This window comes from Centropristis striata, chromosome 22 (genome assembly GCF_030273125.1).
Source record: "Centropristis striata isolate RG_2023a ecotype Rhode Island chromosome 22, C.striata_1.0, whole genome shotgun sequence".
Lineage (NCBI taxonomy): Eukaryota > Metazoa > Chordata > Actinopteri > Perciformes > Serranidae > Centropristis > Centropristis striata.
The window spans coordinates 23,443,279-23,467,743 of record NC_081538.1 but is presented as its reverse complement, the minus strand read 5'-3'; the positions used below and the strand labels follow the sequence as shown (position 1 = coordinate 23,467,743).

Sequence of the window (24,465 nt, the reverse complement as noted above, 5' to 3'; positions counted from 1 at the left end):
GAATAAAAAAACAGTGTGACAGCAAAGCAGAAAATCTTCACAGAGATTTGATATCACTGGAGGCAGTAAAGGGAAAATGTGACAATACAGTGCCAGCAGACATTTCATTACCTCTGAGCTGCTCAGTGTGAACCAGAGAGCTATATGATTACCACTTATTACTACTCATTTTGTGCAGACACCTATAATCATCTTTTTCTGTGTCCCTGTACTTTAAAATTGGGATAAAACATGACATGCATTGACAGGATTTACAGTTATTACAATAGTTGCACATCTAAGTAAAATTGGATGATTTAATTGGGAGGCTCCTCTGTTTGATGCAAAGATGATGAAATTTGAAATCACCCAAATTCAAGTTAGAGAGATTATATCAGGAAATGGGCAGCCATCACTTATGATCAGTGAGATGAAAGCAACCCCCCAAAACTGTCTGCAATATCAATCTTTGAAGTTAACTTCCAAACGGATCGTCGAAGTCCTTGATGTGGATAAAGAAAATGGTGCTAATGAGCATGTGAAGGCAAATAACGGCACAGAGGGAGGAAAAAAATCTTTCCTGGATGGCCCCTGACCTCCGTTTAATGAGACAGAAATGCTCATAAACCTCTGAGACAGACGCCCTTGCTGCTTGGAAATGTACCAGCTCATTACAAGCTATTCAGAATCTATGTTTCTTGATGTTAAGGCATATAGAGAAAAAGATGACCCATGCACCTTGATAGAAAATATTAATATAGAATACTTAGCAGAATATCTGCTTTTTAAGACCTTTCTATGGTGGATTTATGTTTCAGATATGAGTATGATATTCCAGATGGCCAACAAATAACGCCAACCAAGGGCATCACTTTCCGTTGAAAAGATGTGGGGGCATAAGGGCTCAGATGAAAAATGGTCAAAAATGTTTTAAGCTGTTTTCAGTTTATGCAATTTAAGGCACATATGGGCCGATAGGTGTGAGGTCAGAGAACATAATTGCAGCAGATTGGGGGGGAAATTGGATATGGCACATCTAAAGGGCATTGTGAAGTCTACTAAAGAATTAACAAAATGGAAATACTCTGCAACTGATTGGTGCATGCACGTTTTGGGGTAATTTTAGTATCAGTAGGCTGCACATTTGTTCATACTGTATAGGGTTCATATAATGGATTGTATGTTTACTTATTGTGCATTAAACCTGCCAACACCTTATGTGTTACAAGGCCAGTTTGACCAGGAGTTGCAAGCTAGAGTATTGGAGTTGTTGATAAAGTAAAAGCTAATTGCTGCAAACTGTTGGGAGAAGTAAGCCTTCAGGTATTTCTAGCAGAAAGTCCTTTGTCCTTTGTTAGGTTTATGGGGGGAAAAGAATCATGATTTGGGCCAAAATAGCAAGAAGTCCTGAAAGTTAACATCTCCCATGTGCTAACCAGAGGTGGAAAAATAATTCAAATCCCTTACTGAAGTAAAAGTATTAATACCACACTCTGAAGTTACTCCACAAAAAGTAAAAGTCCTGTATTTAAAACTTACTTAAGTAAAATACAAATACTTAAGTTTTAAGTACAAAAGTATCAGCATCAAAATTATCTTAAATTATAAAAAGTAAAAGTACTCGTTATGCAGAATGGACCCACTCAGATTGTTTTATATATTCTAAATATATTATTGGATTATTTGTGTTGATGTTTTTATGAAAGCAGCATTTTAATTTTGCAAAGATAGGGCTCATTTTAACTGTGATATGGAGCCAATTGTTTGACAAGTGTAATGGAACTACAGCGTTTAGAGATGAGCTGTGATGGTGTAGCATCAATATATCTGCAAACAAATTTTAAGAGAAATAAAAACCCCACATCAATGGTGCCCCGTGCGAGGCATCATTTATGTGTAAAGAGGCATCAAGTGCTTTTTTTCGCATCACAATTTAAAGATAATGCTTCAACACATTAAGCCATCTTGGATGTTTTTGTAAATGCCTCAACTGTCTCTTTATCAAGCTAGGTTTGGGCTCACTGTAGAGTTCACACAAGGGTGCGCAAACTAAACATCATTGTGTATTTTTGCATAAAGGGCAAAGGATCCGCAAGTTGTCAGTCATCCTCTGAAACCAGTACTGTATGAATAACCGTTAGCGATAGCTTCATACGGATAGTTTGGGCCTCATTTACCCAGATTTCTAGCAAAATCATCAGCTACAATTCACAAGTCTGCCTCATCTATCACTGTCTAAATTAAATCAATGACCCGTGGCAAATCTGTAGCATTATCATTATAAATCGCAATATTTTTTGTGCAAGAACATAGAGCTTGACAGGCGCAGCAGTAACGACTATCGGGGGCGGTGCTTAGCTAAAGGTTAATTGGGGAAAGACAAGCAGGTGTGACAATCAGTTGTGTCGAACTGATGCCAAGGCAGTTATACTTAACGTGTGTAATTTCATACACATTCCAGTCTCCACCTTTCCATGAGACTCTAAGTGGACTCGTTTGATTAATGGCTGATTAGCATCATTGTGATGACTCGCACCATTGCCAGCTCTCGTCTGCCAATACAACTCCCGCCGGACCAGCTCTCGCGAGCCGTAACCGGTCTCGATGGGAACTGAACTTGCAATTTCGAGCAGATCAATGTAATCCTCAGTACTTTATTACAGCGCGCTTGAAATAGAAACAAGGATTGGATCTCTGTGCTCATTGTCTGCACATGTAGTATAAAGGCAAAAATGTAATAAAGGGAGCGATCTTACTGCGATCCAAATTTTCTTTTTTATGGCCTTCAGAGCTGGAGACTATTTCTTTTTTCTTTGTCTCCCACAGGTCTGCAAACAGTAAAAGCTCCTCTGTCTGCTGTCTGCTTTATTGAGTTACTCCCATATTCTCAGAATTCAATATCAGTGTGTGTGAATGTGATGCCCCTACGCACGATTTATCACTGTGTACTGTGAAAAGAGACACTGATTTCGCTCGTAGTGAGATGACTGTGTGCAGAAAATGATAAGTCAGTTTGTATTTACTTACTCGTTGTTACAACTACCCCTGCTCTATGATGATATATATAGATTCCTTTATTTTACTGTAGAAAATAGTCCTTCAGATGAAAAGTGTTTGTCATTAGGGCTGCATCCAACAACTGTTTCAATATAAGCAGGAACTTATTTTGTCATTTTTATTATCTAAATCGTTTTTTATCGACTGGTATACACTATTTCTGAGGAAAACAAGTTGTTTATCCCAATTTTTCCTGCCTACATATGAAGCACAAGCATGTATGGCTGATGCAGAACACATGTACAGTAATGTAGAGAATGTGTGTGTGCCTGTTCTGTATCGATCAGTCCCTGTGGGGCCACTCAACACGGCTGTGGTTGTGGAAGGCTTAAAAAAAAGAAAAAAAGAAAAGATGCTGCTGTTGCTCAGTGGAGTGACATGAATCTTAACCAGCAGCCAAGCTGTCAGTCAAATACAATGTGGGCGTTCTGTTTGCTGGTGGGAAATAATGTACAGTAATATAATTAAATAAACTGTGGAAGGGATGCGAATAAGATTGATTCAAAAGCTGAAAACTAAACTTTGTGAGTGTTTAAAGCTGCTGTAATCAATATTTTTACATTGACAATGGCTCAAATTATGTAAAAAGGGGTGGACAAGCTGTTAAACATAGTGGAGTAAAGTGAAATATTGCCCTCAGGAGCTGGTGACAAGTAAAACAGAGTTATAAGGAGAGTAAATATTGGACTTACATTAGTCAAGTGGACTGAAACACAACTCTAGATGAATACTAATACTGCTCCGTAAACAATTGTGTGCAAACTAGGGGTGTTCATAGCGACTAATTTCCCTGACATTTATGCAGAAGTTTAGAGTTAGATTAGAGGAATAGTCTAAAAATAAGAAAAATGTTTAAACTGTTAACACTTGGGGCATTTTCTCATGTATTTCTATACATTTGGACATCTTTTTTCAACCAGTGGAGTCGCCCTCTGCTGGCCATTAGAAAGAATGCATGTTTAAGGCAATTTTACATGGACTTCACTTGGACAACAAAAGCCAGTGGAGCGAAAAAGACCTCTTTCCCTTTATATTACTTGCCACCAGAGTTAAAAGAAGACAAGTAAATAGAGTTTAAAGAAGAGTACGTACTAACACTGATCCGTAAGAAATTGTTTGCGAACTAGGGGTGTTACTAACGACTAATTTCCCTGTGTATAGTAATGTTTAAAGTTAAGAGTAGTGGAATAATTTAAGAAAGAACTAAGAAAACGACATCTTGGCATCTCTGTCATTTTCTCATAGACTTCCATCCAATCTCACTTCTTTTTGCAACCAGTGGGGTCGCCCTCTCCTGGCCATTAGAAAGAATGCAGGTTTAAGGCACATTACAAGGACATACCACTGGAGAAAAGAGACAGAGCTAAAAGGAAAGTAAATATTGGATTTACATTAGTCAAGTGGACAGAAACACAACTCTAGATGAATACTAATATTCTTCCATAAGCAACTGTTTGCAAACTAACGGTGTTCCAAATGACCAATTTGTTTAAAAATAGTGCACTAATTTAAGAAAACACTAAAAAAAACAGTCAATGTTTAGCATTTTGGTCATTTTTCCATTGATATCTATCCAATCTGACTTCTTATTGAAACCAGTGGAGTCGCCCTCTGCTGGCCATTAGAAAGAATGCAGGTCAAAGGAGTTTTTCAGACATGGAGGTTGCCACTTAAACATAATAAACCATCTTAATAAATCTGTGTGTGTCTGGGAACCTGTGATTTCACTATTTTATAGGTGAAATGATAAAGGGTTGATCAAATAATCAACAGGTTAACCAATAATAAAAAACATTCAGTAGCTACACCCCCTATCATGGGGTACATGCAACAGCAAGCCACATCATTATATTTTAATGTGAAACTGGAATGCAGTATAAGTCCACAGCTCCACTGTAAAACTGCACCAGTCATCTCCCTGCTGTGTGGTCGCAGGTCTCTCGACACACAAGTTGAATAAAACATGTTATTGACCCAACAGTCCAAGTCCAGTGATTGAGTACCAAATCACTTCCCGCCCCTTCCATTATGTATCTCTATTTGGTCTGCCAGTTTCAGAGGGCAAGAAATTAATCAGCCAACTTGGCGGATTCATCGAGCTCAAGCTAATTAGGGGAGGAGAGCTCAGTAGACCCCAGAGTCACAGCCTCTAACTTAAGGCTTAGGTTTAGTGTAAATGCTTTGTAATGCCCGCTGGTGCCTACTCTTACCAGAAAGTGTTACCTTTGAACAAATGAGTTCCTGACTTATTTCCCTCTCTCCCTTATTCTCATGCATATAGCTAAGCCAATGCAAACGATCCATGGATGGGATTGCTATTCTATCTTTCTTGCCCCAGCTGGCCTTGACTCAGTCTATTTCCATTATCCCACCCATTGATTCGCTTCGGCGCCTTTCTCGTGTGCTGGCTGTACTGTTAATGTAATTGAATGGGGCATTTTTTTCCCTCTGTCCCCTTTGGCATGAGCGTCCCACACGTGCATACACTCACGTCCTCTGTCCCTCTCTCTGTCCCAGATGTTGCCAGGGCTATCGAGCTGCTGGAGAAGCTGCAGGAGTCAGGTGACGTGCCCGGTCACAAGCTCCAGTCTCTGAAGAAGGTCCTTCAGAGCGAGTTCTGCACGGCCATCAGGGAGGTGAGTCACTGACAAGGGGGGAGTTGCTCGTCCGTGAACGCCACCATGACTCATCATTCTTTCTCTTCTTTGAGACTATTCATTTATTTTTATTTTCTACCTTTTTTTTTTTATGATGACCTTTCTCACACTGCTTGTTGCACTGCTCTCGCAATCAATCACTGTTCTCGCTACGGGGATGTTTTTTTCCTTGGAGATATTGTTGATGAAGTTGTTGCTCTTTCACCTGTTTAGTCATGGTTGCTGTGTCAAGATTTTAAAGCAATAGTTTGGACTGTATGCCGCACTTCTACTGGAGGTACTTCTGACTGGGACTGAAGTTGTTATGCTCTCTTCAAATCTACCAGACTCCCTTGACCAAAACTGTAATTTGACCTTGCAGAAAAAGCAGGAGTTGCTTGTCTACTGGTTAGTTTGTTTGGGTTATTGTGTGGCTTTGGTGAATCCGAACTTACTGTTTAAAACACCAAAGCCTGAACTGTCCCCTTAATACTTTTCTTTTCATTGCAAAACTATAATGCATCACTTTCTGTGAAGAAATCACTTAACATGGGTGGGAAATACAAAACAACAGCAGGTTCTTGTCGAACACATAACAGGAGTGACACTATAAGTTTTATGAAGTTGCACCATGTGAGTTATTTGCAATGACAAGCAACTCATGGAAATGTAAATCTTCCATGAGCCTGTGTTAAGTCATTCTTTATTGGAAGAAAGGCAGACTTCATCACTAAGGACCCTTCACAGCCCCTTCACCACTTTAGCTGCTCCCATCAGACAGCTGCTTCAGAGCACCTCTGGCCACAAAGACAACTTACAAAAACTGCTTTATTCCCACTGCAATATTCATTTTAAACAAGTCCAAATACAATCACGACTTTTTAATGCAGCTTTGCACACCTGCTCTCATTTATCTGTGGAATTATTGTGTTTTAATGTAATTTCATTTGGGTCTTCCATGGGTGTATGTTTTTATGTTGTTTGTGAGTCCCTAACCTAAGGCTAATTTATATCATTATATGATAAACAATTAAGTTCTTGGGAATCTTGAATTACCTTTTATCATGCCAGAACAGCTGAGAGATAAGGCAGACTAATGGGCCAATTTATCAACAGCCTGAGGATATTGTTTTCCTTAATTAATTTACATTCGCCGAATATTGTAACAAGACTGTCCTCCCTTCGTAAACAACCCCATGTGTTGTTTGTGCAGCAGCTCATCACGACCATATTTAATTTTTTTGCTAGGCGACGCCCTCTAGTGGTTGCAGTTATTATGACAGACGCAAAGGGGGAAGTGAGGTTAAGGAGTATAAAGAACAATACGGTCCACTTAGAGTCAATGGGTCAAACAAATACAGGGTTTTGACCCAGTAGACAGGTCTTCATGTCCTCAGTGAAACCAAAAGTCAATGTTTAAAGTTATTTTAAGTTACTTTAAATGACCATGGACGCATTATCAAGTTTATACGCTCCAAGATCAGATCTTGCTTACATTACGGTCCGATAAGCTGGAACACACATACTGAGGTGGCCTGCCTTAACCCTTTATCAGGCGAAGAACTATATTTGGTAACTTCAGTGGATATCAAAATGGGGTCGAGAAAAAGTAGCAAATTTACTAGATTAAAGTGGCAAATCTACAAGAAAAAAAGTTGCAGATTTACAAGATTTAAAGTGGTGAATCTGTGAGAAAAGTTGCTTTTTTTCCCACTTCTTTCTCATGTGACTTTCTTCCACACAGATTTGCTACTTTAAATCTCTTAAATCTGCGACTTTTTTTCTTGTAGATCTGCCACTTTAATCTAGGAAATTTGCGACTTTTTTCTCAAAATATCTTTATTATTATTTTTAAGACTTGATCTCAGAGGTGTGGACAGCATGTGGGCACACTCCAGACAATTTATCAAACGCAGGTCTTGCATCATCTTCCCGCCACACGGGAGATCCTCTCTCGAGGGAGAGCAAAGGGAGAGATTTAGAAAAACCGGGGCTAAGTCACATAGACGTGCTGTTTTATAGTGCTATACACCACTGGGTGTGCAAGCTAAACTTAACAGCAGTTACGGCGTTAATCTTGTCTCTGCTGCTATTTTCTGACAAAGCATTTTCTTGTCAGCCTGCCACCATTCCAAAAGAAAAGAAAATGGCTCACTTTTGTATCATTTGCCATTTTGGGAAGATATACCTCCGACCACCAAATGTGGATTGGATTACAGAAGTATAACCACGACATAAAACTTGACTCACATTCTGTCTGAACACCCATTTAGACTGGGGTTATATCTCATTAGTAATACCATTTTTTCAACTCCAATGAGCTTTGAAAAAAGGTACTTGAGTGACCCAAATCTTTCTTTAAAACTGATAATAAGAATTTTTTTATAGCACAGAGTTATTTTAAGTGCACAGCGACTTTAAGCCACGTTCCTGTGGAGTGTGAAGTGTTGACTCCTGCAGAATCTTTTATGTCAAGGAGGAAGTTGTCTGCAGGTTTTTAGTGGTGTTGGCATTATTTATGACTATATTTACAGTCGGGAAGGGACAGCATCTCAGCCAGGGGTAAAAAGAAAAATACATCAGAAAGTCACAAACAAGTGAGCATACTTTTTCTTTTTGTAACAAAATGTTTCAGAGGTTGACCTGTCTCTGCAGTACTTTTAGTCAATTTAAGTTATAGTATAATTAACTGTGCTGCAAGTGAATAAAGTGGAAAATTAATGTGAATGTAATTACAAAGTAGCATTTAGTAGTGTGGCATTTAGCACCGACTTTACACCTACATTTGTCATTCGCTGGTGCAGCCGGCTGCAATTGCAGAGCTAAAACACGTTAATATAGTTGTACCATGACTTGAATATACTGTAAGTGAAGGGTTATACTCCTTATTTTTTGTTGCAATATACATAGAAGCTGAAATGTGCTCCCAGGTCAACACTGATGTTTTAAAACTCAGCAGAACAGTGAGAAATTATGGCTATAAAACAAGAAAGTCTGGGAGTGTAGGATGTGTTTAAGTTACTCTTGTGTTACATCGATCAAAAACGACTCCAGCATAATGACAATTACTGCTAATAATATACAGCAAGAGCTGAGAAGCAACAGTGAACAATTTTTGACTGCATGAAATACCCACACCGAACATTTCAATAATCAGGAAGCCAGAAAACATTATGAGCATTTCATTAACTGGAAAGTTTGATAAGCTTGTTACAGTGAATTTTAATTAAACAAATCGCTGTTAGAGATTGGTTTTAATCACATTCTGCAGGGACGGAATAAAGTGCGAATCACGAACAGGAGTTTTTCCTCCTCTTGTTTTGAATGCTTTTCATTTACATGCAGGCAAACAGCCACCCACTGATCCATCATCCTAACACCATTCATCAGGAGGACGGGGTACAAAACAAACAAGAGCATTCAGTCAACATGACACCACTACACAGGCTGATAACAGCAGATCTTGTATATTTAGCGTCTTGTCTGTTCTGATATACTGTAGCAACACCCGGTGACATGCATTTGTTAAGCAAACAGGCGTTTGAAGAGCAGAGAGACGGCGAGACAGATGCCATTCGTGTTGTAAGTTAATTGCAAACAAAGTCAACACGTAACTCGCCCTGGAATGAAAGCAGACAATTAGCAGACGTAATCCGAATGTTGTTGAGCTGTGAATTAGGAGGACATTAAATGGGATTTTTACTGCTTCAGAGCACAAAATAACCCATAGAAACTGAGACAGAGAGCTGAGCAGACATTGAACTGTTTGACGTGATTATTTGAGGAGTTCAAAAGATAATTAGAAATAGTTTCTTCTTATTCAGCTGCAGTGCTGTGAAAAAAACACTTCTAGTGAGGAAAACCTGAATAACTTAACATCCTAAATTTAGCGAATTCTGCGATATTCCATGTTTTGTTGATTCAATTTTCCTTAAAAAATAAAGCAATTCTGTGTGTGTTTTCCAGACTGGTCTACCCTAAAAAAACACAAAATATGGCGTTTTTACAAGCAGCAAAATATGACTCATTTTTACATTTTAGACTACACCCCATCACCATCTTACTGACGTAAATGATTGACTTCTTTTAACGTAACTTCCATGGATCACGTCAACCTCGTAAATACTTCAAATGTTATTAAATATTAGTTACATTTAATTTATGTAATCAGAAAATTATATTTTTTGTTTAATGTATAAATTCAAAGAACAAACAAGCATTTTTTTTGTTGAGTTTTGTAAATATATAGAGTGGCAGACTTTCACCCAGGAGAACGGGCGGTGAAAACAAAAATAAATGACTTTTTACTTAACTTACGTTTTTTTCGTGGCTCACATCACCCTTGTAACTACTTCAGTTCTGGTGTTCACGTACATTTATTTACTTTTTAAACTGTCTTTTATAACGAATAACCAGGATTTTTTTTTGCCCTAAACCTAGATTGGTGGTCCTAGATTCGTGTCCTTTTGACAAACGCTCATATGTGTCATATTGGGTGGTATTGACAAACAGTCTAATCTGTCGTTTAGGTTGGAGATCTTGTTGGTTTTCCACATCAAATAAATCTTGTGCCCTGCAAGTTTGTTCATACAGGTTTATATGGAAGTTAACCTGCTGCAGCAGTTACAGTTCTTTGCATTGGCAACAGTACACACAAAAATGGCCTCTGTTCTGACTTGATTTGTGTCCATTTTACTCTCATATTTATATGAAATAACAGTTATGTTTTTGGAGCACTGAGCTGCTGAAAAGTCTGATTAAGCAAACTCACCTTCTAAACTAGAAAAGTTTCTGTTATCTTCTCTCCGTCACTTAGATATTTATAAGGGGGTAAACAAGATAACCTCATGAAAGAGGACACATTTTGTTTTACTTCATCACAATATCAAACACTACTTAAAAGTCAAGCAGTTTATAATGAGTTTCTGTAAGAAATATATGCTGAAAAGACTATAAAAATATAAGTTTTGTTTACAACCAGTGGCTCTTTTATTATGACGAAAAGGTCGCCAGCACCGGCAATGACACCAATTACACGGCTAAGAAATTTGAAAAGACATTTATGCATAATTCATCCATAAAATGCGGTCTGATCTTGATCAAAGTCACTATGATTAAAAAAATGGTTTTGTTGTACTCTCAAATAATTGTTTTCTGAATTGGCTTATTTGTTAAATAATCTCTATATTAAAACTCCAAATAGGAAAAGGGCAGTGTGCATCTCAAACTGGCAACCTATGAGACAATGTTCTGTGAAAACTTGGACAGAAAGATATATATTTAGTTATACTCTGGAGTAATAAAGCAAAACAATAGCTCTAACAACCTTAAAGTGAAGCACGGAGTAGTGATCACCACGATGCCCCTGGGCCTGAACAACCATTACTCACTGAGAAAACAATGCACTTAAACGCATAGAAATACTTTTTTTTACAAGTTTAAGTTTCAGGGTGGCTATTAGTCATCTGAAGCTGAATAGAAGTTGGGAGATGTAGCACGAAAATGCCCCTAAACACAGTGACAAATGGAACTACAAAATTTCTAAGAAAAGCAGTGTTTCAGAATGGTTAAGGTCAATTCTGGCCTAAAATCAATTGAGATCCTGTGATATGAACAAGATTACTTTTACTCCTGTAAAATAAAGTTTTTCTCCAACCTGACTTTGAATTTACAAGCAAATAATTACATACACTTTTGTTAGGCAAATTCAGCTTGTCCTTTATTGTAATTTTGAAGAATATTTAACCACATTTAGCCCGCCAGATATATCAGTTGACTGATATTCAGTATCAGTATCAGAGTATATGTCATTTGGTATATAAAATGCTGTTTGATATATAGGATATATAATATATATAATGCAGAAAATGTTATTTGCCGTGATTTAGAAATGGTTTCAGCTATACATTTCAGTTTTTTTGTGATTGTCAGAAATTGACTTAACCCAAACAGTAATGATTTAGTTGATGTAGCTTTTTTTTTTTTATCCCCATTTATTCTTTATTTTCTCAGTTACCATTTATAGAATTGGTTGACAATGAAATGCATTGTCTGATAATGTATAATAATGTATAAAAATGTTAAATATTATTTAATAGAGTTATTTTTGTCAAAGTAGCTCTCTTGGTACATTTGCAGAGTGGTAAAAAAAATCACAATCCACATAAAAAAGGTCTATTTTCATTCCAGCTCAAAAAATTACTATATTAGCTGCCATATTGATGATTTTTCTCCCTTTAAAATAAGTATAGGCATCAGTCTCAACAATTCCATATCGGTCGGACTATAATTTTATGACTGAATAATGCAAAACTGCAGGGAAATCCAAGGGAATCACTTTACTATTTCTTGGCACTGTAGAGAAATTCTGACAGCATTATGTAAAAATAAAAACCCAGACACCATGCACAGTGGCAGACAGGGAGAAAGCACTCCTCTCACAGGGTCCAGCTCGGCTCTGGCCCTCTCGGGGAGAGCCTGGCACATCCTGACACCAACTGCACGTCTGGCAACCGGCTGAGTGATCTCAGTGCCAGTCACTGATTCTCAAAAACCTCTAAAAGAGGGCCTCAGCAGCAGCAGATGCCCTTTTCCAAGAGGCAAAGATGCAGACCACTTCACCCACAAAGAGCTGGATAAACGCAGTTACCAGGGAAACTATCAGAGATGCTCTGGGATTAGTGGGCTGCAGATATGGGCTGACGATGGTTTATAGTCGATTACAGGTTCGTGAGAGGCTTCTCACCGAGTTGCTGAGCCAGCTGGAGGACAGGTTGTAAGTGCTGGCCCTTGCTGCTTACTGTAGATTATTATTGTTATTATGCAGAGTGTTAAAGGAGTTGTTGTGGTGGAGTATCACAGTTCTCAGCAGCTGGGGCCTCCGATGTTCTGTTTGTACCGGAAACAATTAGAGGAAGCAGGCTCACAGTGGAGGGGAATCTCAGTGGGAAGCAGCGTTTTAGGCTGGCTTTAATGGCCTCATATGTCGGAGTCCTTTTGAATGTGTTTGTTTGTGCAGAGAAAGAGATTTCACATCCACAGGGTTCAAATACCAGATGATCTTTTCTTCTAACACATGGCAACCCTCTATTTCAGGCACAGAAAGAAATGCTTTCAACCTCAATATATCTTTGAAGAATCACAGTGGTGTTTTTTCAAGTATTGGCCCATTAACTGCAGTTTACATACCTGACATTCCCACAGCTCTGTCAGGTGAACTCATGTTCCTCTTCATCAATTCCTAATGTATGTTCCAAATGCATTCATTTTATTAAAGTTTTCTTACAATTGAACTGTGAATATATATAGGTTGGTTTGGAAAGCAATCTTAGCCTACTAGCAGTTTATCTGCCTACTTTAAGTAGCTAATTCAAATGTCAATGCTTTATGCAAACCATTACAACTGTTTAACCCTTACTTTAACCTTATTATTACAAGCATTTATCCCATACTTTAAGATAATTATTTCAACCATATATCCAATATTTTTATGCTAACTACTTCAACTGTTAATAATCCATTACTCTATGCTAACTGCTTCAACTATTTATCTGTTACTTCTGGCTAACCACTTCAACTGTTGATAATCTGTTTATTTTGGCTAGCTAATTTCAACCATTTATCCAATATTTTATGCCAATTACTTCAACTGTTTAAAATCCATTACTTTATGCTAACTACTTCAACTATTTATCCGTTACTTTTAGCTAGCTATTTCAACCGTTTATCCAATATTTTATGCCAGTTACTTCAACTGTTTATAATCCATTACTTTATGCTAACTAACCCTACTATTTATCCATTACTTTTAGCTATTTCAACTGTTTATCCAATACTTTGTGTTAACTACTTCAACTGTTTATCTGTTACTTTAACTAACTATTTCAACTGTTTATCTAATATTTTATGCTATTCCAAAACTTTATGCTAACCGTTTATTCATTCATCATACTTTTAGCTAACACAACTAACAATAGCCTACTTTTAGCTGACCATTTCAACTGTTTACTTGTAACTATTTTGAATGTTTATCCTTTATACTTTCAGCTTAATATCTGAATCGTTCAGTCAATACTTTTAGCTATTTATTTACATCATTGCTTCAATACTTTTAGCTCCCTGTTTAAACTTTTGTGCTTGCTTGATAACTAGTTTTCACATTCTACACACAACACTACAACTGCAACATGCACAGACTAAAAATAATGACTTGTGATAGCTGTTGTTGGTAATCCACTCTAGTAAGAACACTGGTTATTTTTGTCAGTGCCAGTTGGATTACTGTCTTCATGTAGCTTTTATGTTTCCATGTGAGATTCAGGTTGTGGGAAATCCATTGTCAAACAGCAGCAATTGTTTGTTCAAGCTGTCAAATCCACATAATTATTTTCACTACTTCACTTTTTCTATTTTCTGAATTCAAAATCTCAGATGTCGGAGCTTCCCACCAAGACATGAACGCACCACCCTTGAAGAAATAAATCCACACAAATCAACAACAAAATGATAACATAACTTTGAGAAAAATGCTTGTTGTGATTGAATACCGAACTCAAGCAATTTTCTAGGTCTCAAAGCAGATTTTCATAACATGATGACACTAATATGAATTCAGTTGCTACCTGGAAGATGAGAAATGCATCCATCAGTCTAAGAAAAGACTCTAAAGTAAAGGGATGCAAAAAGCAAAAGCATTGGTGTAGTGCTTTAATGGAAACCGTTTTCCTTTCCTTGAAAGCCTTTATTTTTTTCACTTCTTGCCATATAATCATATTTTAATTCATTTTGACTGCACTCACTTCTCTTTCCCGTATGCCATCCATCAGTGTTAACTACCCTCGAGTTAAAAGAGCCATAAAACACAGGTTAAACGTTAAGTCCAACCCTCCTCATGTTCAATTTTGATCACACACACCTCTTTGACATTTCATTATTACAGATGACCTTTCTTTCAAGTCTGGGCCTTGTGTAATCTGTGATTTGATTCCTTCCTCCTCACACATATGTGATGTAACTCATTTCACAGTCTGATGGGCCAATGCAGAGGCCGACAAGATGGACATACTAATCTTGTCTATATAGTAAAAACCACCACCGTAAGTCCACCCTCCGAACTTGATCCTGTACTTCACGTCTACGTCAATAGAATCTACGGAACATGAATCAGCCTTGTTAAGGATGACAAGCCGGCTGTCAATATGAAGAATGGATGGCAGGGAAAAGAGTCTGCTCAGCAGTGTTGGGCTAAATGACAAAGAGACAGAGTTTGATGAGCTGGTTGTCTTTCCCCGCCACGTTTATCAATGACGGAAGAGAGGAAGGAGGGGGGATCTTGGTTCTCTGCGTTAGTCTCACTGCATCAGCCTGAATGAGTTGTCAGGGTCAATCAGCCTTGCAAATGGGAAAGGAAGGACACAAGACGAAATGACTGGAAGAGCTAACCAGCTGGAAATGATGGAGAGTGGGAATTTGCAGTGTATTGGGCAGGAGAGTCCCACATGACCGACACAGGAAGTGTGCAAAAAGCAGGCCAGAGCGATAGCATCTTTCATCAGCTTTAACATTGCAGTTGATTTTCCACTTCAGCAGAGATTTTCAATCAACATAATTGACTGTTTTTGTTGTTGTTTTTTCTCTAAAGCAAGCGAGGGCGTAGGATTTGTGTTGATTCCATCCCGATGCCTCTGCCTCCCACGTCACATTAAGTTAAAGGATGAAAGGTGCATTAAGTCAGTCAGCATCGCAGAGAGGGAATGTGTATTGTTAAGTCCTGTGCTGGTGCTCCTTTTCCAACCAAGGCTACAACCTCTTTCGCCCATCCCCCTCTCCTCGTCCCTGTCTCTGACTCAGTAAAGGAAGCAGGAAGCTATGGTTACAAGCAGCGCTGTCACGTCATGTTGCCCCGCAGGCATCTCTCTCTAATTTCTGGCTTTGTGGCGCCTCTCCTTGTAGGTGCCAGTGCCAGTATTCATCAGGAATAATGTGCGTTTGTGTGTGTTTTTTTGTGAAATCCACTGTGGTGAACCAGGCAAGAAAGAAAACAATAGTAGTAGAGGGTGGACTTGATGGTGTCAGTGTTTTTAGGGATGGGCAGTGAAGATGTCTGGCAAAAGGAAAGGCGGAAAATTGAAAAGATGCCTGCAGGACAGCTGGCCTCTTTGGAGCAAAGTGCAGCCACAATAAGAGCAGACTGACATTCAAAAGCACACAGCTATTTGTTACGCGTTATGGCTCTGTTATTCAGGGCAGTGCATTAAATGTGTATTTTTGCCTCCTTTAGAGCCCTAAAATAAATTTCTCGGTTATTAATCACTGCTTATGCACAAAGAAAATCAAAATAAATAGTATTTTTACTAGAATTTTAGTTCTGTGTCAATCCAAACTCGTCCAACTCTTTGTCCTTAGTGGCTGACAAACAGGGCACCATCTAGCATCTGCACGTGATGCACCAGGCTTTCCATTAGCTGGACCTTGGGAACACAGTAACCCTGGAAACATTGGCGCTGTGTTTCTGCCACCTGGTAAAAGCAAATCCAATATGAACTCTCTTTTAGCTCTGTTTTAGGTCTCCACCAACTCATTAGGCGAAACAATTTGTCTCTTTAGCAGCAATTTGTGTCTTTAGCAGCTAAATTCTTCGCGATGTAAATGAAGACCTTTCATTATTAGAGGTTCTGAGCAATAAATGGAATATAAAGAGCGGAAAAGTCCGTTAAGAGTACGTGGAGGGGAGTTGGGCAGGTCAACAAATCCCTGACCTGACCCAGAGTTCCTTTTTTCCTCACCTTCATCAAGTGCTTTTGTTGCTGCAGAGGTTTATTTTGAAAGGCAACATTGTATGTAATGAGCGGAACCTGACTCGTCCATAACTAACGCTAAAGAGCTCTTAAAGAAACGTCTGTATTTGACAAGTCGTGAGTGAGAATGTGTTGTCATTTCCAAACAAAGTGTGCATTTGAGAGAGAAGGCTGGCTGGCAGTGGGTTGTGTAGGCAGCCGATGGTTCTTGTTCATGTTTTTTGTTGGTGGTGGTTGGTCCAAAATGAAAAACAGAGCTGGAGTTAGTAGGCGTTCAGTCCTCAAGGCAAAAGCCTAAAGTTGCTCTGGTGTCAGGCCTCTCACTCTCTCACGGTTGTTCACAGTTGTACAGCGCCAAAACATGGAAACATGGACCTCGCCACCCCAGAAGCCTTATCAAACCTGGGCAATGGGTTAATTGATAAGCCCCACCAACTACCAGCCAGCCAAAAAGAAAAAGTAATGCTAATATGACTGCTCAACCTAACACTGTGAATAAGAGGATTTAAAAGCTGTGTTATTAAATATTGTTATATTGTTACAATGGATCATATAGGAATCTGTTTACTTTTTATTACCTGCCCAACACCAAGCAATAGACAGACAAAATGAACCACTAGCTGGTGAATAAAGTAGAGAATGTAGCTGCCAAATGAGATGGTGGCGACCAAAAAACGAGCCAAAAAGAGAGTGAATATCGGACTTGCTTTTACCAGGTGGCAGGAAAACAGCTCCAAATGATTATCAATGTTGTGATACGACTGTGTGATGGGTAAAACAGTTAAGAGATGTTAAAAATATACATTTGGAAAAGGCATCTGCTAGTGACAATGAGTATGTTGAATGTCTTCCTGTTAGGACAAAAGTGAGTTTGATTTATGTTTTTTGAGAAATGGATTCAATACAGACGAGTGAGTGACGGAGCTTTGTATGGTGTCTTTATTCCTCTCTCACTCTTGTTTAAAGGCGCAACATTGACAGGATAATATTTATGAAATATTTTTATTCAAAATTGGTCAAAACACAATGCAAGGGTTAATGTGTGTTAACAGAGTATTATATTGGGCAACATAGGACCCTGAAAACATCAGAATCACAATCGCCTTTATTGTCATTGCACAGAGTAACAAGTACTAGGACAACGAAATTAGCCATCAACCCATCCAAACACATACTAAACAAACATACAATATGGCAAAGAGGTGGACAGGACAGGTAGACAGGGATGAAATAGAGAAATACAGCATAACATGAGGAGAGGGGAGGAAAAAGAAAAAAGAAAAACCTCAACATAAGCACAATATACTTCACAACATGAACAGACTTATGACATGCAACAGGCGAGGGGAGAGCCAGCATAGGCAAGCAGCCATCCACTCCTATGTTAACATGTTGACAACTTGATAATGTAGGGATTGAGGGATAATATATTAATGTTGTTTCCAGCTTGTTTGGCTGCACTAGCGAGGCCAAAAAATTGTGTATACTCTATCCGAACCAACCTCTCTAAATGTTCTATTTTCTTTCGTTTACTGCATGACTATCCCCCCGAAACCTAACATAAAGTATATGAGCACATAGGACTTTAAAGTGAGTGACAACCTTCTCTTGTTATTTTCTAACTACGCTCCGGAACTGTCGGGCTGTCTTGTATATTCCATCTAATAAACGAGGAAAGAATGAGAAAATTTATTAGGGTATCCGCTAGTGAGGAAGCAGCTTCCCTTGTGCTCACCGTGGTCATTAATTAAGCCTTCAGCCACAAAAGTTTATAAGTCCGTCCCCGGTGCATCTTTTCAGAGAACTGGGAACGTTCTTCTTTAACTCGCCACTGTGCCGCTGTTAACTTTCACACACTGGGTGCCAAATATCACACGAGCAATTGCAGCTCTATCTGTAACACTTCTGCCATGTTTGAAAAGAACCCATTACTGAACATCCAAAAGCCATTACTTTAATAGATAGATGGAGAATGAGAGACAGTTGCAGGTAGAATAAATGGGTGTAATTATCAGTCGCGGTAGTGTTTCTTAAACAAATGTAAAAAAAAAAACATGCTGAGGGAGAAAAGGAAGCCACTTTGCAGGCAGACCGAGGCAAGAAAAACCTTTCATGGCATTTATAAAGCTGTGCTCAGCCTCAAAAAGTGCAAAGGTGGAAGAAGTCCTCGGGAAAAGATATCATTTGGGAGCTGAGTGTGTGTTTGTGGACTGCAGACTCCTTTCCCCTGAATGCATCAGCGCTATAAATCTACAAAAAGTGTGTTGCAGCCTGAAACGTAGAGCTGCACTCTCATTTGCTCTTTGAGATTCATGAGCAAACAAGACAACAGAAGCTCAGGGATATTTTTCCTCCCCTCCCTGAGATCTTTACATACAAATATCTCAGGTTCTGTATCCTATAAGTATACATCCCATTTGATGATTCAGAAAAGCGAGGCCTTTGTAATGTTGTACCGCGGCTCGTCAAAGCCACCGGCGTGTTCGCTTCCAGGCGAGCTGCCATGCTTTGATGAGAGACATCGTGTAGGGAGTGGAAGCAGATGATTAGAATTCATCTCGGAGCCACAACATATAATATGTCATAGAGGAGATTTTTGAGTCTATTTTGCACCGAGAAATCATTACTCTGATTAGAATTTGATTGCTCATTTGCTAAATGAACCAAAACTGCCGTAAACGTAAAACAAGTGGATGTACTCTGGAATACTTCCCTGCTGGAATCATGTGATCTCTGCTGTAATTTATGTGTTTCATTTAGTCAGTTGCACCAACTCAGCAAAAAACATTTCCTCAGAGACTTCTCGTAATGAGCCCATACATCTCAATCACTTTAAACTTTCATCTCCATGCTACGGTTGTACCGGTCATCATTTGGATTCAGCATCGGTGAAGATGCGGCTGATTTTAAGCTGCGGTACAGACTGGTTTGGTGGAGTTATATTTGAATGGATACAAATTCAAAAGTGCTCTTATCCTTCTTTCAGCAAAAAAGGCATTCATAAGTGTGCTTTTTAAAAGCGGGAAAACCAGTTCTGAGGTTTGGGGAAAGTGTGTCTATTCTCTGGTCCGTACACTGCAAAATGTTCCCAACCTTGAATTACATTTTCATTGAAGCATACAGCATTATGTGACGTTGAAGCCTGTTCTGGTGATTCAAGGCAAGATATGAGAGAAAACTCAATATTATTTGCCTTGAATTAAGTCCATATAAGTATATATGGTAGTATGGTATAGTGTATAATAAAGGTATGAATCAGCAGAGGCCCCATGATACAACTTTATCCCAATACTTGAGTCACGACATTATTGCAATATGGTGAGTATTGTGATAAAATATATTGCAATTTAACTGTTTAACTGCATTTTGTGTCCACAAAATTGAATTCTTTCAAGAATTGTTTTGTCAAATAAGAGAAAATTCTCAGCCTGTTCATCTCACTTCAGTCTTTTTATTTCTTCACAATGAGAGTCAAACCCACAGACTGACCAACAAAGTATTCAGTCAAACTGAACTGAACTGATATCAAAAATGTATGGACGACAACAACTGCAGCATTTTATAAAACTTTACTCAACTTTAAGCTTCACTACTCTGAATTTTTTTGAATGAAACTTTAAAAAAAGCCTAGCTTTGCAGCATTATCTCGACAACTTCCTACAATATCCTGACACACACGGTGCCTATAGATTCCTTAGATCTTCTAGTGTAATATGGTACCAGTATCTCCAGTATTTTCATAAAAGTGACCTCGTTACGGCCTCCAGAAAAAACAAAAAAACGTCAAAAATACTGACTGCCCGCAAGGAATCGATATAATATTGCCACGCAAAATATCCCGATACTATGCTGTATCAATTTTTTTCCCACCTCTACTGTATAATATATACTTGAGAATAGGATTTTTGCTCTTATAAGTACAAGCAGGGTCACACAGCAGCTTTTGCATGTTGTTTTCACAAAGAAAATTATCATAATTTGCAGCTTTCCAAGCAGTTTTCTGCACTGCTTATAACTATAAATAACAGTTTGTAATGATTTACCTAACATGCATCAATCAGGGGAGACAGGATAACAGTTAAGTCTCAGTTGTCGTTTAGTAATTTAAAACTTCTGAGGACTTCTCCTTGTCAATGCAAAGACGTTATTTTGGTAAACGTCGGGCAGTTCAACAGAACCTGAAGGTTCAAAAAACTGCAACATTAAAATGTCAATACAATATTGCATAGATGTCTGATTCTAGTATAAAGAAATATTTACCAACTTAAACTTTCACATACAGTATGTTTCCCTTCAAATGTACGATATATGTAATATAACAACAAACACATTTTTTTTTCTATTTCTTTACGTTTTACATCACGGTTGCATCAACAGTCCATGATCCCAAAACCACAATAGTCTGAAAAATGCCCCATTGGACTGAAAGCCAATTAATCCAACAGCCAGTTATCCATAAAATAAAAAGCCTCTTGCTCTTAAAAATACACTACAGATGTTGGAATCCAATGACTACTTGCCAGACTCCATTAACATATTGTCCAATTTAACAGATTTGGTCCCGCGTTACTGAGATGATACTCCTAAATCATACATATGAACTTGTATGACTCCTAAAGGGAGACTTTTTCATTTAGGCTGATATTTAACTTCAACAGCTCTTCTGTCAACTAGTCAGCACGTCCATGCAATTTTTATAATGTCATTTCATTAAATCAAGAGTTCTGCTTTGTGAAACATGAAGAATTTATCAGAAGACCTGAGTGAAAAGTCTGTTTGATGAGTTAATTTACATTTTAAACGACTGACGACAAGACAATTAAAGCCTTCAACTGTTTCCTATCGTTGGAGGAAAAACACTCTGTTAACACATTGTTAAATTTAACAGAGCAGGGCTTAGTGGTAAACATCTACTCCTTCTAAAAAAGTTGTAAAACTCCAACAAAAGGAAGAAAAGTTGCCCAGCTGTAAATGGAAATGGATGGCAAGTGATAACATCAGATTTAAGGAAGGATATTAACAGACTAGTTTGTGTATGTAGTAGTAGTAGTGTGTTTTATGCTTGAAATATCGCTTCTTGAACTATAAAAAAGGCACTTTTGTACTGAATTGTATAATTTAAAAAAAAAGGAATATATTTTCTAATTTCTCCTTTTTCCGGTTTTATTTATAAAGGGAATAAGTGAACTAAATGAACTCCACGAAGTGAAACACAAAGCCAGATTTAGTAGAAGAACTCAGTAATATAGAAAGTAAAAAATCTTATTTAAAACATTTCTTTCATAGCATTGCACCGGACAAAAAGAGCCGAAAGTGTTGGTGGTTCATTGACAGTGGGAAAGGGGCTTCACACTGTATTAACTACACATCCTCATTCAACACACTCCATCTTCTTCCCTCTTTTATTCTCTGAACAACTTTCGTTAGTAGGTGTCTTTAAAAGACACTTCCTAACTGAAAAGGTCAGCTGTCTTCATTGATTCTGTCTGCCTCACCGAATAGGCAGAAAACCTTGTTTTTCACCCAAATGGACATAAAGTAACCCATGTCTTGGCAACAGTTCAGGCCCGCCAGTAATGTATTACTGCCTGTACTGGAGACTTTCTGTGCTGTGTATTCAGGTCAGGATCAGATTTACGAAGAGTTACGATTTTTAAATATATTCATTCGAAGGTGCTGCACAAATAGAGAGCACTATTCACCTGGATTTTGTTAGCGTTATATAATCTTCAAGGTACCTTGGCACCCTAAAACATCCTTAACGCTGTAATTGAAATATCCTCTTATCTTCTTTGAGAGTCTTGACACAAATTTCTCGTCCTCACTCAGCCGAGTTGCTGCAGATGTCTTCACATTTCAAGGGATTTTGTGCTACAAGGTGTTAGTGAAATTGTACAAAAACCTTGATTTGCATTCGGCCTGACGTACACATGTATTTCAGGGCAAAATAATGAGATTTGCAGACTGTTTGCATGTGTAGGATAAATGTAAGCAGACTTACTTTTGGAGCTGCAATTAGTACGAGCATCTTTTCTGGTAATGCAGAATGTGTCAGTACAGCCAGCTGTGAAGAAAGAAGAAGATCATTATTTGACGACGGAAATGAACTGTTTGATTTAATTTTCCAACCATGTAAAACATAATTACAATGCCTGTCTCTCTTCATTTCTTGCAGGTGTACCAGTACATGCACGAAACCATTACAGTGAATGGCTGTCCAGAGTACCAGGCGAGGGCCACGGCGAAGGTAAGAGCTGGATGTGATCTCTGCAGCAGTTATTATTTGCAATAAAAACGTAAAATATGACTGTAACTAATGAGAGGCGAACTATCTGTTAATCACATTATACCCAGTGATATCATTCCCATCTTCTCTTCTGGCCAGTGCGGAATGAAATGAGCAAAGTGTGTCCCACTTTGCTAATGGCTCTCATTAGAGTGTGCGTAATTAAGCAACAGCACGAAACAGTGCCAGTTTTGTAGGAAAAAGGCTGAATATCACAAGCTGCTAAAGCACTACCTCAAAGTGTTTGTCTGCTTGTGTACCACAAATCCTCCATCGATCATAAGAAAAAAGTTATTGGATAGTACAAGAGTTTTAGCTGTAGTTTGTTTTCACGTAGGATTTTCCTGCATGCAAGACATTACTCCTATTAAACTACAAAAACTCTTAAATGCATGAAACACTTGACAGACTGTAAATGAACACGAGTCCCCAGGACTGGTTAGAGCACAGTGGTTAAACAGACTTTAAAGTCCTTTGAGGCAAATTTGGGATATTGGACTTTATAAGTAAAAGTAACTTGAGCTTATTGCAAAGGGAAAAGAAAGTCCACTGGATAACAAGTCATTGGACTTTTTAATATCACTAAAAGACAAGAATATATGTCCTCTCATACTTCTCCGGCATGCACTTTCACTGCCTTAACAGTGAGCAACACATAGTGAGTCTTACACATAGAAGTGTGAATCAGCAGAGGCCCCACAATACGATTTGTATCCCGATACTTGAGTCAAGATACGATATTATTGCAATTTTTAGCATTTTGCAATACGGTGAGTAGCGGGATTTAACTGTTTAACTACATTTTGTGTCCTCAAAATTAAAAGAATTGAAAAGAAAGAATTGTTTTGTTTTTTCAGAAAATTCTCAGTTCTGAATTGGGAGGTAGGCATGTATGTAAAGAGGAGACTTGTGGGAACCCAGAGAGCCTATTTTCATTGACGTCAGAGGTCACATGACCATGAAACATCAAGAAATAGCCTAATTTTGCAGCATCATTGCTACAACTTCCGACATGATATCCTGACATAGTAAATATCGATACTTGGCGGCCATGAATCGATATAATATTGCCACGCAAAATATCGCGATACTATGCCAAATATCCCAATTCATTCAGCTACAACAGCTAATTCAGGAGGCTAACATGTTAGTTTTCCTTTGGTCAGACTCAAAGACAAATGTTAGGAATTAGTCTTTTGCTTTTAAGTTAGAATATTTGAAGTTAGATTATTGGGTGAACTAATTACACTGAATAATGAATAATATGTTGAATGTCTGGAACAGGGCATTTTGGTTATTGTTTGAAAGTTTTGTACTGTCACTTTAAGAGAGCGCACCTTCATGCATTTCGCAGAGACAGCAGTGGAGCCCAGACTAGCAGTGGAGTCAAGAAAATCCTGTCCTGTTTTAGTTTTTAATATCCAGCGAGAGGATTCTGTGGATTAACCTGCTTGTGACCAACAAGGTCTCCAACCTTAACGACAGAATAGGTCGCTTGTCAGTCCCTCCCATTACGACACGTATGTATGTATCGCGGCTAGCAGTACAGCGGATCGTTCTAAAAATAGCACACGTCATTATACATTCATGTACGGTTTGGGGTTGTAAAATAGGTTGCAAATTCTGTGAATTTAGGCTGCAAAACCACTGATCAATGTTTAAGGCAAGACAGTTTAAACTGTAAATAAATGTATTGTATTTAGGCTATACA

At 38.3% G+C, this 24,465-nt stretch overlaps 1 protein-coding gene across 1 annotated transcript in view; it reads left to right on the top strand.

Moving 5' to 3' along the window:
• Positions 1–24,465, top strand: part of lin7a (lin-7 homolog A (C. elegans)) — a 58,665-nt gene that overhangs the window by 18,405 nt on the left and 15,795 nt on the right. The window contains exons 2-3 of the mRNA XM_059325875.1: positions 5,554–5,672; positions 22,644–22,715. Of these exons, the coding sequence (XP_059181858.1) occupies positions 5,554–5,672; positions 22,644–22,715 (191 nt within the window). The remainder of the gene's footprint in view (positions 1–5,553; positions 5,673–22,643; positions 22,716–24,465) is intronic.